At 38.6% G+C, this 15870-nt stretch overlaps 1 protein-coding gene across 6 annotated transcripts in view; it reads right to left on the bottom strand.

Moving 5' to 3' along the window:
• The window catches only part of ADGB (androglobin), a 152147-nt gene that overhangs the window by 99971 nt on the left and 36306 nt on the right, over positions 1 to 15870 (bottom strand). For all 6 annotated transcript variants that reach the window (XM_060188709.1, XM_060188711.1, XM_060188706.1 and 3 more), the window contains 4 exons: positions 13674 to 13883; positions 10242 to 10381; positions 7017 to 7103; positions 901 to 1130 (listed from right to left, as the gene is read on the bottom strand). In XM_060188709.1, coding sequence (XP_060044692.1) covers positions 901 to 1130; positions 7017 to 7103; positions 10242 to 10381; positions 13674 to 13883 — 667 coding nt within the window. The remainder of the gene's footprint in view (positions 1 to 900; positions 1131 to 7016; positions 7104 to 10241; positions 10382 to 13673; positions 13884 to 15870) is intronic.

Below are 15870 nucleotides of genomic sequence, written 5' to 3'. Positions count from 1 at the left end.
TGTTTCTACCCCATAAAATTAATAAAAGGTATAAAGAAATTTTAAAAGTGGCCTGTGATAGGTACCTATCTCTCTCACACACACCTAATATTAGATATTTTTAATGAGCATTTCTAGAAAGAATTTCTCTGTGATACAGTGTGGGATGTGCTGGTATATATTGCTGGCACGAGTAAGCATTTAGACAACATGTCGACAGTCAGTAAAATCACATATCTGGAAGACCAGGATGGATGTGATCAAGTCATGCAAAGTGTTTCCTAGCGAATTTAACTATACTATACGAACATCACTGCTAATATCGATAGACATTCAGAATATTTTAAAGTACGTAAGATTAATAGCAACTCAAAATGCTCCCTTCTTTTTTTTTTTTAAAGAAATCATCTTTCACTTCGTAAAATAACTTGATTCCTTTAAAATTCAAACCTTAAATAAATGGTCAGAAAATCATAATCTGATCATTTCTGGACCAAAAAAAATAGAATAGAAAACCTCTTCCTTTGGTGTTCATAGCCACTCTAAAACTGAGGTATGGAACACACACTTACTGAGCATTAATAACTTGATCATCTTATTATTTTATTAATCATTTTAATATATTGTTTATATTTTATTTATATGCCAGTGTTTGATTGGTTTATTATTTATTAATATTTTTATTAATTACTTATTACTTGCAGGCAAATAGAGCAGTAAATGAGCATAATGAACACATTAATTTGTCTTTAATTTCAAATAAATCAAAAGACCGTAAACGAGTGACAAGTTCTAAAAATCTTACATAGCATGAGTTCCACGGCTGGTGGAGCAAGGCCTGCTGTAAGCAGAGAAGCGTTCAGTTCAACCAGGCTTAGAGAGCACTCATGCATATCCACACTGTGGTACTAACCGCCTTACCCTTGGCAACTCTGTCACTTTTCTCAGGCTGTTTCAGCGCAGTCACTGAAGCTTCAGGTCTGAACTCTTTTCCATTTTTTGCTTCTTTGCCATCCTTCACTTCTTTCCCTGGGTCTTTCACCTTGTTATCTATCACTGTCATTTTACTTTCGGAGGGGAAGTCATCTGACAGCTTAAATTCAGGCAATATATCTTTTAGAAGATCCCAAACCTTGTCAACATACCCTGGGCTTAAATTAGAAACAAACAAACAAAAACACCCAATCAATTCTCAAGACTGACCTTTTTCCCTCCACACAAGGAATTTGCCCAGAGTGGGAGAAATTAATTTCCTATTCCACAAACTAAGTCTAGTAGTTTTAAAAAATATATATGGAACATACCTAAAATAGACTTCCTAGCTTCTTTCCACCTGAAGACTGCAAATTTCATCTGCTTTATTCCTACCTTTGGGTGCCTGCTTATTAAACATTTTGACCTGCTTTATATCTTACCATCGTTCAGGCACCAAGGTGCAAAAACTACTATGATTCCAACCTGAGTTCTCTGGGCAGACGACTTCACCAATGTGTCCTGGAACCCCACCTCTCCAGAGTCCTACTCCACTAAAGAAAGACAGAAACAGGCTGGGGGTATGGATCCACCTGCCAATGTTCATTGCCAGTGGAAAAACAAATACAGAAGCCAGACCTCCCACCTTTGCACCCCAAAAATAATTTTGGTCCATGCTCCCAGAAGGATAAAGAATAGGGAAAATCCAGTGGAAGATATGGGACATGGACTCTGGTGGTGGGGACTGTATGGAAGTGTGTACCCCTGTTATCTTACAGTCTTGTTAATCATTATTAAATCACTACCCAAATGAAAAATGTATACATTCACTCAACTAACTGAGTGTCTAATATTTGCTGGATTTTTCTGATACACAGAAACCAAAGGTGAGTTTTGGTTCAAATTCAAATAAGCAAATCACAAACACATTGCCTTTCACTGGCATGTTGAGTTGAGAACTATGTATGCAATAGTATCAAATAAAAACTTATAAAACGGGAGTCGGGCGGTAGCGCAGCGGGTTAAGTGCACGTGGCGCCAAGTGCAGGGACCGGCTCAAGGATCCCAGTTCGAGCCCCGGCTCCCCACCTGCAGGGGCGTTGCTTCACAGGCGGTGAAGCAGGTCTGCAGGTGTCTGTCTTTCTCTCCCCCTCTCTGTCTTCCCCTCCTCTCTCCATGTCTCTCTGTCCTATCCAACAATGACGACATCAACAACAACAACAATAATAACTACAGCAATAAAACAACAAGGGCAACAAAAGGGAATAAATAAATAAATAAATATTTTTTAAAAAAAGAAAATAAAACTTATAAAACAGTCCAATTTTCCAGGGAGTGGAGAAAAAGTTCTAAGGCAATGTTACCTAGTCAGATCATTCCAGGATTAAGCACAGAATCAGCCAGCTAAAAATGACCTTAGATGAAAGATTATTCCTCAATATTTTATTCTGAGAATGCAAGGATAGTTCAACACCCACCAAACAGCAAATGCAATATACTGTACATTAACAAAATATAAGGCTGAAAATCATGAGGTCTGGGTGGGGAGAGGGCAGGAGGTGGTGCACTGGGTTAAGTGCACATGGTACCAAGCTTAAAGACCTGCACAAGGATCCTGGTTCTAGCCCCCAGTCCCCACCTGCAGAGCGGGGGTCACAAGTGGTGAAGCAGGTCTGCAGGTGTCTCTCTATCTCTCTCCCTCTCTATCTCCCCATCTTCTCTCAATTTCTCTCTGTCTTATCCAATAAAAAACGGGAAAAGAATAGCCAAAGCAGTGGATTTGTAGTGCAGGCACCAAGACCCAGTGATAATCCTGGCAGCAAAAAAAAAAAAAAAAAGGTTAAAAAAATCACGAGGTGTCCTGGAGCCCTGCTCCCCAGAGCTCTGCCACACTAGGGAAAGAGAGAGGCAGGCTGGGAGTATGGATCCACCTGTCAACGCCCATGTTCAGCGGGGAAGCAATTACAGAAGCCAGACCTTCCACCACATAATGACCCTGGGTCCATACTCCCAGAGGGATAAAGAACAGGAAAGCTGTCAGGGGCAGGGATGGAATACGGAGTTCTGGTGGTGGGAACTGTGTGGAGTTGTACCCCTCTTATCCTATGGTTTTTATCGGTATTTCCTTTTCATAAATAAAAATTTTTTTAAAAGGAAGTAAAAAAAAAAGGAGAAGAAAGAGAAGAATAAGAAGGCATTCAGAAGTAGTAAGAGATGCAGATCTTTCTTAGAAAGGAAGAGAAGGCAGGAACATAGAAAAATGGGCAAAAAATAGATGATAGATAGATAGATAGTTAGATGATAGATCATTAGAGAATTAATAGTCAACCCATACCTATGAGCTCTGGAGAACCACCACAGTTTACAATACAAGAAACGGGGACACAGAACTCTGGTGGTGGGAACCAGGTGGAATTGTTCCCTGTTATCTGTAAATTTATAAACTAACATTAAATTACTAAGAAAAAACATGTCTCGTAGTTAAAAATTACATAAAGGGCAGGGGTAGATAGCATAATGGTTATGCAAAGAGACTCTCATGCCTGAGGCTCCCAAGTCCCAGGTTCAGTCCCCTGCACCACCATAAGCCAGAGCTGAACAGAGTCCTGGTAATAAATAAATAAATAAATAAATAAATATAAAAACAGGAAAACATAGCAGAATATCCAATTACAGATCTGCCAAATATGGCACAGCAAGTCAAGGTAGCACGTGCCTTCCACTTTTTATTCATACTTCAAAGAATATTGATGGATTTGATTTCTGGATTAATCTCGTTATTTGGTGGGAACCCAATTTTTCAGGTGTGCACAATGTTTTTAAACCCTTTTAGGAGGGGATTCATGGTTTATAGGACAGTAGTTGATGGATCCGCACAACTTCCCATCTCCCTCCCTCTTGTTAATACTTTTCAAGTTTCACAGGTTAACTATTAGCTACAGTATAAAGACTATATAATAAGACACTAATTTATTTCATTAATTGTCCCTTGACCATACCTTTTCTACTATACTTATTTTCATGAATTTCAGAAGAATTTTTCACTATTTTTAATAGCTTTTCTTAAATATATTTTTTTAATTTTATTTATTTTATTTTTGAGAGAGATGAAGAGAGAGAGAGACACACACAGAGAGAAACACCACAGCACTGCTCAGCTCTGGCTTATGGTGGTGCGGGGGATTGAACCTGGGGTTTGGGAGCCTCAGGCATGCGAGTCTGTTTGCATAACCATTATGCTGTCTCACCTGCCCAAATTTTTCACTATTTTGCAAACGAAGAAAGTATGTCAGAATGTTTCTATTAGAAAAGTCTGTATTCAATCTCCTCTAGACTTGACCCTAGCCAACAAATTTCCTAAAAAAAAAAAAAGTGATCAGAAATAATGCATAGTGACAAGCATGTTACAGATTTGATTATGAAAAACTATACCATCTGAACGTTACTAATCTTTTCTCCACACTTTCGCCTGCTTAATTTCTGCTAATGCAACTATAATCAAACTATTTATCAATGAACTATTCGGGACATTAAGAATTACATTAAGAATTAAGAATTAGGGAGTTGGGCAGTAGCACAGCAGGTTAAGCACAGGTGACGCCAAGCACAAGGATGGGCTGAAGGATATCGTTTCCAGCCCCGGCTCCCCAGCTGCAGGGGAGTCGCTTCACAGGTAGAGAAGCAGGTCTGCAGGTGTCTATCTTTCTCTCCCCCCTCTGTCTTCCCTTCCTCTCTCCATTTCTCTCTGTCCTATCCAACAATGATGACATCAGTAACAACAACAATAACTACAACAATAAAACAAGGGCAACAGAAGGGAATGAATATTTTTAAAAAGAAAGAATTACATTAAATGCTCTCCTTTTATTTCATCTTTACTTTCCAAGGATCATTTGACATTGATAAGACACATATTGGGACACAGTTAAATAATCTCTCTATATAAAGAGTTTTATGAGAAAAAGATTGTGGTCTATCGACCAAACAAATTAACTCAAAAATTAACTTCTTGTGCCAAATATTTGGGCATTCAACCACCATGAATGTCATGTTTCTCATTAGGAAGGACATATAACTAACTGAGGAGATAATAGAGATTATGAAAGGAGAAATTTTTTTTAAGAGTGTAGTTTTTAATTAAAATGATTTATTGAAATACTTATACTGTATAGATTATTATTTTAATCATTGTTTTACATGTAAGGCTAATAAATGCTGTTTTATGTTTCTATGTTGAATGTGTTCAATAGCAGCAGAAGTATAAAGGGAGATCTGTGAATATTTTACCATATTAAATTGTTGTTAAGGTTTGGGGCTCCAGCAGGCCGGGCTAGCGTCACGGCGGTAGACAGAGACAGAGACTCGAGGACACACGGCTGGGCTGCGAAGCTGCAGTTTAATCTTTATTCACGAACGGGCAAATCACCACACCATGTGCTTCCCCATCATTCTCTCTCAGCTGCTGCTGCTGGGACTCTGGACGTCCTCAGCATAGGGGGCGGGGAGAAAGCGGGGAGTGAAACTAGCAAGGGCCCAACCAATTCTCTCAGAGGTCGGGTGGGGGGAAGGGGAGCAAACCAATATGAAACATACCAACAATTTAGTTAAAAACAGAAGGGGGAATTGTTGATTAGTTTGGTTTAGTTTATGAATCATTGTTCGTGAATAAAGAAATACAGCTTCCCGGCCCCGCCGTGTGTCCCTGAGTCTCTCTCTACCACCGTGAAGCTAGCCCGGCCTGCTGGAGCCCCCGAACTCTAACAACATTAAATTATTAATGTTGTGTTAATAGCTCTAATTTAGTCATTTAAGAATTAAATTCCATATGCATGACAGCAGAGTTTATCTTAAAAGTCTCAAGGAATTTTATATAATCATATAAAATGTTTTTTTTTTCTCCCAAACACTTTGCAAAGTGCTACATTAAAAAAAACCTGGGACTAGGGAGTCGGGCAGTAGCACAATGGGTTAAGCACAGGTGGTGCCAAGCGCAAGGACTGGCAGAAAGATCCCAGTCAAGCCCCTGGCTCCCCATCTGCAGGGGAGTGGCTTCACAGGCGGTGAAGCAAGTTTGTAGGTGTTTATCTCTCCCCCCTCTGTCTTCCCCTCCTCTCTCCATTTCTCTCTGTCCTATCCAACAATAATGACAGCAATAACAACAACAATAACTACAATAAAAAGGGCAACAAAAGGGAAAATAAATATAAAACATTTAAGAATTTGTTCTAAAAACAAAAATAGGGGGCCGAGTGGTGGTGCACCTGGTTCCTGGTTGAGCGCACATGTTTCAATGTGTAAGGACCCGGGTTCAAGCCCCCGGTTCCCGCCTGCAGGGGAAAGCTATACAAGTGGTGAAGCAGTGTTGCAGGCGTCTCTCTGTCTCTCTCCCTCTCTATCCCCCTTCTCTCTTGATTTCTGACAGACTGTATCCAATCAATTAAGATCATACAAATTTTTTAAAAATAGTTCAGTTAGAGCCAATAAAACAAATTGCTAGATAGTGTGCCCCCTTTGCCATGTGCATGACCCTGGTCCAAACCTAGATTCCATCACACTGGGGGAAGCTTTGCGCTGTGGTTGGCTTTTCCTCTTCCTCGGGACTCCTTCTCCCTGCACCATCTGACAAAGTCAGCTTGGAGGTGAGGCCCCACTGATAACAAACATGCATGTGTACACACACACACACACAGACACACACACAAATACACACACACACACATACATACACGCATATACACACAAATACACACACACATACACACATACATACATACACACACACACATACACACACATACACACATATACACACATACACACATACACACATACACACATACACACATACACACACATACACACATACACACATACACATACACATACACACATACACATACACACACACATACACACATACACACATGCACACATACACACATACACACATACACACATACACACACACACATACACACACACACACACACACACACACTTCAGTTAAAGAGACCTTATTAGAGCAGGAAAAGAAAAATAGCTTATTAGTTACTAATCAGACTTACTGGAGAGAAATGACTTCTGGCAACCATCCTGTAAGTGCGTGAAAAACTGTGAACTCTCCCAACTCTCTCCTCTCGGCTACATGGATGCTAAAAAAAAAAAAACAAAACATATATATATATAATGAAAGTTACTAAAATTCAAAGTCACAGAAAAGTAACATAAGAAAGAGACTTTATAATAAATCAATATGTCATATGAAATGTGAGAGTCATATTGGTTAAACATCTTTATAAGAAAATACTATTTTTCCAGATCTGTTTTGTTAAAGCAGTTATATATTTAATAATAAAATGCAGTTCACATCTGTGAAACACGCACATTTCATTTTAAAAATACAGACACTTAATATTAATGTCACACACTGGGTTCTTGAGTATTTAACTCAGTATCGTTTTGTCATAGCATTGACCAGGGGAAAAGATAGTCAACCTTGAGTAAAAGGAGAGTATTCAAGGATCTAGTTTCTTATCTTATTTTGATAAAAATCTTTGCTTCCAAAACCCTAGCAATGATGGTGAGGATTTATTGAAAGCAAGTTATAGTCACATGCACACACAAACACATCACATCACATTATATGAGGTATAGGTAGTATAAAATATATATATATATATTTTATATATATATATATATATATATGTAATATACTATCATGCTTTTGAAAAACTAGATGTGTCTTTAATCTTTCTGATTTCAATGATTATTCTAAATGCCTATGAAACTGTATTAAAGCAGTCTCACACATGGAACATCAGGACAGAAATATGAAATCTCTGAATCCTTTAAATAGATGCAGACATCAGGAACATCTGTTCTTTCCTGTACAGAAGAGTGGTTCTAACCTCACCCACAGTAAAACTAAATGAGCTAAAGATTAACCAAATATTGCTTCTCATTTTTTATGCATGCTTATCTAAGGTGCTGCCTCTTCTTGTATCAGAACACAAAAATGCTATGTCCTTGTTCCACACGGGGCTCACAGCATCAGTCCACTACTATGTTAGTGGTGGCAATAATGGCATAGGCAAAAAAACAAACAAAAAAAAAACATGTCCTTTGATTCAGAAAGAAATCTTAGTATTTCTGAGCTGGAGGTGAGCCCTCCAATTAGGGTATTGGTCTTGCCATGCATGTGACCTGAATTTAGCCCTGATAACACATGACAGGTTCCATGACACCTTAAGTAAACTCTGGTGTTTTGGTCTCCACCCCTCTCTCCCCTCCCCACCTCTCTCTCTCTATCTCTTTTCCTCTCTCTCTTTCTCTCTCTCTCTCTTTCTCTTTCTCTCTTTGTGTTTCTCTCTATGACTAAAACAAACAGCCTAGGAGCAGAGAAATTATGAAATATTGAGGTCCAAGATTAACAAAAAAAAAAAAAGGAAAAAGAACTACTTCAGAGACATCTGCAAGTTTACATTTGGTTTCTTCTTTACAGATAATAAACTTGTATGTGTTTATATCTCAAAGATGAGAAATATCTATTGGGATAGTGACTTAACTATGCAAGTCTCATAGAATTAATGTTTTTGATTCTCTCAGAGTGATGTTGAAGTGACTGTTATGTATTATTTTTAATGCAGAAGTATAAAGCCTACCCTAAACACTACAGAGTATAAAATCGCAGGGAAAACACAAAGACACATGAATCGTACCCTAGAGGCAGATTTCCAAAAGATCTAAGAAATGTATTAAAATTAGTCTGGTGCTTTATTTTCAAGCTGTTTGATATACTAAATTAATAACATTTCTATTACTCACGCTGCTATAAAATTCTACTGTGCTACCACTTTGAGAAAGACAAATGCCATTCCAGCTATTGAGGTCACACACTGAACGCTTCATTGGGTTTCCAGTCCTTGTTCTTAGAAATTTAATTATGGTCTGAGACTTACATATATGAGAAGTGATCATTTCTTTCTAAATGAACATAGTCATCACCACTATGAATACTAACTAGTATTTGGCTACCAAAAAGAGTGTGTGCTGAGATTTAAAAAGAATTAAAGGGTTGAAAGCAGGGTAAAATAAATTCCCAGTTGAAAACTGAATGTTGGTAAGAAAAGAAAAAAGAGTGATGGGGAGGATGGGAGTGGGAGTCAGTGCTTTGTTATATAATGGTGGTAGAGGGAAATGAAGTTGAGAATAAAGAAGACTGACATTTTATACCTATTATATATTCTAACAGATTTGGTACATTTATAGAAGAGGAGGCTGCTGAGGTTTGAGCAAAGGACTAACCATTCTCTGCTACTGCATGTGGGTATGTTCTGCTGTACGCTGTAGGCACGGGAAAGATGCCAAACTCAAGTCGGTAAATAGGAAGGGATTTGTTCAAGAGAAGAACAAATCCCAAAAGATCTCACTTATAAGTGGGGCCTAATAAATGAGGATGGGGGTGTAGAGAACAAAGTGAATTTTGAGGGCTTTGGTGCACAGTGAGATTATACTCAAGTACAGTGACGGCATTGTAAGGTATTAGCCCCTCAATAAAAAAAATATTCAATAGAGTCATGATACCAAGCTGACAGGAATTTGCAAGTCAGTCACCTACATGTTTTATCCTAGCTAGAGTCAGGATGATGACAGCTCTTTCGTGAAAAATAGAAATTTGCATAAATGCCTTACATTTGTTGCCTATGTGTTAAATAGATTTCACGTGATCAGTGAAAAAATGTTGAGTGATTTTCTTCAGGAATGCATTAAAAAGAAATGTTCAAAAGTATCTTAAAAGTTGAAGACTGCATTACTATCTTGCCAGAGAGTTAGACTTTCCACAATTGTTTAAAAATTTATTTATATGTGTATGAGGGGTGGGTCAGAATGCTTCTCATATTGGCCTATGTGCTACCAGAGATAATATCTGGGGTCTTAGGATGGTAAGTTTTCTCCTCAGCTCTCAAATTTTCAAAATGGATTAGGAATCATTGCATATATATGACCAAACATGTTAGCTGTATTCCAGTAGATATAATTAATTTTTCCGTTTATAGTGAGAGAGCATTAGATAAAAAATAATTGTTGAGTAATTGTCCAGGAGGACATTTTTGTCTAATCCAATACTTCAAGTCAATTGTTTTGAAATATTCATTTTTTAATATTGGAAAGTTGGTACTGTTTGAAAAGCAATTTTTAAATAAGTGACAAATATAGGTGCACAATGCTGCTACTGTATTTTTTATTGTTGCTGATGTTTTTGTATAAGATTAATTCCAGAGCCTACATACTCAACATTTGCCAGCTTAATGATAGCTTTAGACAAAAGCATTGGCCAGAGTTCAAATTCATAGGTTGTAGCTGGGAGCAAAAGGTTGTTATCTTCATCAAAAGGCATGCAGTCATCAATGGTTATTTTTCTCCAGCAACCCTGTCAATTAGAAAAGAATATATAATCAGTGATTGTATTAGTTATTTGTATCATTAGTATACACTATTGACATCACTGTTGACTGATTTGTAGTTTTATTTTAGCTTCCTACAGCTGAAGACAATATAATGGTTTGTCGTACTGAGAATCTTAGCCTATTATTTTATATAGTATAATTATAACACATCTATGCTGACATCAACAATGGACTTTCACATGTTTGAGTACCCATCTTATATAATGCAATTGTTACTATTGCTTGACATAGAAGAAATAAAACCCATGCATAACTTGAAACATAATTACCTCAATATAGGGATAATGCAAATTCTCTAAATATCACTTTTTAAAATTGTGCTTATTATGATAGGTTCAGTGATTTTAAACTCCAACAAAGAAACTACTAGTATTTCTAATTTTACTATTTCTAACATGAAATAAATAAATCCTGTAATTTACCTCTGTTCACAATAGTTTATAACTAAAAGTCTGAAGCAAATGATAGCATTGACATTTGTGAATAGTCTTTTCTAGCTTGCAAAATCTTAATCCAGATTCATTCCTTTTACGCGTTTTCAGCAATGATATGGGTACTGTGCTACAAGTGTCGTGATGCCAAAGATAGGCATGACACATATATAACTTCATATGCAGTAGTCAAGGAAAGCAAATGTAAAATATAACCAAACAAATATATATATATATATATATATATATATATATATATATATATATATATATATATGTTTAGTATGCTATAGGATCAGAAAGGAAAGCAGATCATTTTGCTCTGGGAAAGTCATCACAGGTAAGCAAGCTTTGGGAAGCAAGAGGCTGCTTGAAGACCACCTAGGCTGACTCTCCTCAAGAAACCTCCTCCATGTTATATGGAAAACCGGGAAATGTTATGGATATACAAACTATTGTATTTTACTGTTGACTTTAAACCATTAATCCCCCCAATAAAGAAATTAAAAAAAAAGAAATCTCTTCAGATCCTGGCATCTCTGAACAGAAGTGGGGTTTCCAAGCCAGTAGGAGAGAAACTACAAAGGAGACAAAAAGAGAAATCCAGTCAACACCCATGTTCAGCGGGGAAGCAATGACAGAAGCCAGACCTTCTACCTTCTGTGACCCACAATGACCCTGGGTCCATACTCCCAGAGGGATAGAGAATGAGAAAGCTATCAGGGGAGGGGGTGGGATATGGAGATTGGGTGGTGGGAATTGTGTGGAGTTGTACCCCTTCCTATCCTAAGGTTTTGTTAATGTCTCCTTTTTTTTAATGAATAAATTTTTTTAAAAATACAGAAGTCATGATGTAAAATAATAACCCCTTGGTGAATTAACAAAAGGGTGCTGGGAAGGACAAAGACAAGGTGAGCTGAGAGTCTCCCACTGCACCCCCAGGCCCAGCTGGCCCAGAGGAGGCTTAATTCAGGAAGCAGGAACAGAGACAGATTCCCACCCCCACCCCCACCCCCACCCCCATGCGGAGGGACACCATCTGGGTAGATTGCAGAACTGAACTTCCCAGAGAACACATCTTTTGTCAGAACACAGTAAGGATGACTGTGACACTCCCTGACTGTCTCAACTGCAGATAGTCCTGGGGAAGCTGCCAGGCTAACTGGTCTGTCCATAGACGCCACCAGGTAGACTCCCTTTCAACTTAGACTTGTCCCATAGCACTGTACTAGAGAACTGGGGGGGAAAAGGTCCTTCGGGAACTTAGGAAAGCCTCATCAGACCAGCATCTTCCCCAGAAGAAAACTTCCCCCACTCTAAACAACAAAAAGGACATAAAGATTCAAGAAGCCCAGAGAGTATACAGCACGCAACAAGAAGGGCTTTCAGACAGGACTATTGTGTCCTGCTAGAGTGTTATTCAGAGGAGGTGGAGGGGTAAAAATCTTTCTCAGACAAGCAACAGCTGGAAGCATCAACTGTCACCAAGCCTGCACTGCAAAGAGTTCTAAAAGGCCTCCTAGAAACAATAGCATCACCAAAAACACGCCAAGTATCAGAACACTCTAAAAGTTGAGAATCATGACATTAAAACAGCTTACACGTGTAATAGTAATAAATGTCAATGAGCTGGCTTCATTCATTAAAAGGCACAGAGTAGGAAGATGGATCAGAAAGCACATCACATTTGCTTTTATGTCAGCCAGATGTAAAAGCCATGCTCTGCTAGGGTTAGATTTGTTGAAACAAAAAGCAACTCTCAAGATCAAGACAAAACAAAACAAACAAACAAACTGATGACATCAGGTACCTCGGCAGCAGTAATGTCTAGGTCACACTCAAATATTCCCTCTTGCCCACCCCCAGCCTCACCCCATTCGAAGAATAAGACATCACAGAGAAAGGAAGTAAGCAGAGAGAGTCTAGTTTCTGCTGCCTGAATAGCTAAGGTCTCAACCCTCTGCGGTTCAGACATGGGTCTAATATCACAGAAGAAACTACTATGTTTCCCATTAACCCAAAATCAAGGGTCTCTTTGGTGGGATGGTTCTAGGACTTTAGTGGTAGATATATATATATATTTGATACACACACATATATAAAACTATACCAATACTTTTTATAATATTGTAAACCAATTCTAAGTCAATAAAATGCAAAAAAATACAAATGGAAAATAGTAGCTATACAATGATATTCTACATAAAATGAGTTATTTTGTATAAGCCTAGGTAACCACATACAAGGTAAATGTATTTCTATATGAAAGAAACATGGGGGGCAGGGCAGGTGGTGGTGCACCTGGTTAAACACACACATTACAGTGCACAGGGACCCAGGTTCAAGCCCCTCGTCCCCACCTGCAGGGCAAAAGCTTCATGAGTGGTGAAGCAGGGTTGCAGGTGTCTCTCTCTGCCTCTCTCCCTCTCTATCTTCCCCTTCCCCCCTCTCAATTTCTCTCTGCCTATCTAATAAATACATACATGAATAAATAAAAATTTAAAAAGAAATATGGGGTTTATTTTATTTTATTTATTCCCTTTTGTTGCTTTTGTTGTTTTTTGTATTGTTGTTATTGATGTCATTGTTGGATAGGACAGAGAGAAATGGAGAGAGGAGGGGAAGACAGAGAGGGGGGAGAGAAAGACAGACACCTGCAGACCTGCTTTACCACTTGTGAAGCGACTCCCCCGCACGTGGGGATCCGGGGGCTTGAACCAGGATCCTTATGCTGGCCGTTGTGCTTTGTGCCACTTGCGCTTAACCGCTGTGCTACGCCCAACTCCTGAAACATGGGTTTTAATGCATGTAACTGTGAACTTACCATCCAGTGAAGTTTCACAACATATTTTCCATAGTTATTGAATAGGGGCATGTGACCTTTCACAGCCTTGCACAGAGAGTATATGTGTTCCCAGGGCTTCCAGATGAGTGGAGGAAGCTCCCCTGAATTTGTTTTAAAGTAATTATTCAACACACCCCCGTTGAAAATCTTCCATACTGCATAGATCTCACTGATAATCCATCTCATCAGCTAAAGACAAAAAAAAATAGTCTTATTTTTTTAGTTCTTGGTAATGTTACAGATAGAAAGTCAGCCAAACATCTACTTATAATTGTAACGTTGAATTTCACATAATAAAGCCTACATTTTGATTTCTGCCCTGCAGAATAAACTCATAATTCTTTATTTTCAAAAATATAGTCAAGCACAAGTTTAAAAAAAGCAAACATTAAGTCCATATTTGACTAAAACCTATATTTCCTGAATTAAATGTCAGTGATTTGACACTGACCTCCATTTGATGTTTAACCTCTTTTCAACTGTGTGTGTGTGTGTGTGTGTGTGTGTGTGTGAGAGAGAGAGAGAGAGAGAGAGAGAGAAAGAGAGGGGGGCGGGGAGAGAGAGAGAAAGAGAGATACCTACACCCATGAGAGGGAGGCTGAGTGCTTCAGAGAGCAATGATTTTATTATTTCGAAATTAGCTGTTTATAAACAAATGAACTAATCTCTGAAGACTGGGCAATATTAAGAATGAAATGGGGAGTTGGGCGGTAGCGCAGCAGGTTAAGCGCAGGTGGCACAAAGTGCAAAGACATGCATAAGGATCCAGGTTCGAGCCCCTAGCTCCCCACCTGCAGGAGAGTCGCTTCACAGGCAGGTGAAGCAGGTCTGCAGGAGTCTATCTTTCTCTCCCCCTCTCTGTCTTCTCCTCCTCTCTCCATTTCTCTCTGTCCTATCCTACAACAATACAAAACAACAAGGGTAATAAAAGGGAATAAATAAATATTAAAAAAGAATGAAATGATCTTTTTTTTGAATGAAAATGATTTTTTTTGTCAATAAGACAAATTAAACTAAACATGAGATGTGAGAGAATTTAAATTACAGGGGCCAGGCGGTGGTGACCCTGGTTAAATGCACACATTACAGTGTTAACCAGTTTCAAGCCGCTGGTCCCCACATGCAGGGGAAAAACTTCACGAGCGGTGAAGCAGGGCTGCATGTGTCTGTTTTCCCCTCTCTTCTCAATTTCTCTCTGTCTCTATCCAGTAAATACATAAAAACTAAAAATGAAAAAAAAAAGAGAATTAAAATTCCCCATACATTCAATATAACCCAAGTTGTCATATCTGGTATTTTGCTCTGTAGCACAGAAATGTTGTAAGTGAAACCCCAGTTGCTGAGTTTTCAGCAGGTAACATGGCACAGAGGACATTCAGCTTCAGGGCAGGAACAGAGACCAGGATTTCAGGAACCTTGAGCTTCATCTAATCTCCAACAAGTCATTCTGGCCTTTCTAAATTGCTGGTTTTATCTGTGAATGTGTATATTCTACTTCCCTTTTTTTCAATATTGTCCTGAGAAATAGAAACAGTAAGAAGAAGTCTCTGGTGAAAATCGATGCTCACCAAAGCAAGGATTACCTCAGCGTTTGTTGGGTTTTTCTAAAATATTCATCGCGTATTGAACGGCTGGGACTTGAATGGGAATTAAGTACTTGAGAAGGATTTCTAAAGACCAGTGTTGCTCTGAATTGGAGTTTTCTAGTCATTTTCTCAAATTGTGGTTAAATTTGGGGGGTGTGTGTGAATCAAATCACCTCCTAGCTATAGAGAACTTGTAGAATTGCTTCTTATTGACTGTGGAGGCCTCATATATGTACAAAGCCACTGCCTGGAAGACATTTTTGGGCAGATTTTCTCCTTCGTCTACTTTAGAAAGAGAAAGGACTGATGGACAGACATCAAGAGACATGAGAAGTCACGGCAGTTCTCTGCCATTCGTAGGGTTTCCCAGAGTCTCGCATAGTGGCTGTGTGGTCCTGAGAATTCAGCGTTCAAGCCCTTGTTTCTGTCTGTCAAGGCTTAAATTTTACTGGGTGAATTATCTCACTGCCCTGGGGAATATTTTATATGTTTCTTCTATTCTTGAGAGAAGAAAAATTAATGTGGATGTGTGTTTAGGATTCATAAAGTAAGCATATTCCAGACAAATGTTAAACAATACAGAGGTGAAT

This window comes from Erinaceus europaeus, chromosome 4 (genome assembly GCF_950295315.1).
Source record: "Erinaceus europaeus chromosome 4, mEriEur2.1, whole genome shotgun sequence".
In the NCBI taxonomy this organism is placed as follows: domain Eukaryota; kingdom Metazoa; phylum Chordata; class Mammalia; order Eulipotyphla; family Erinaceidae; genus Erinaceus; species Erinaceus europaeus.
The sequence above is the reverse complement of the archived record's forward strand: the minus strand, read 5'-3'. Positions and strand labels throughout refer to the sequence as shown.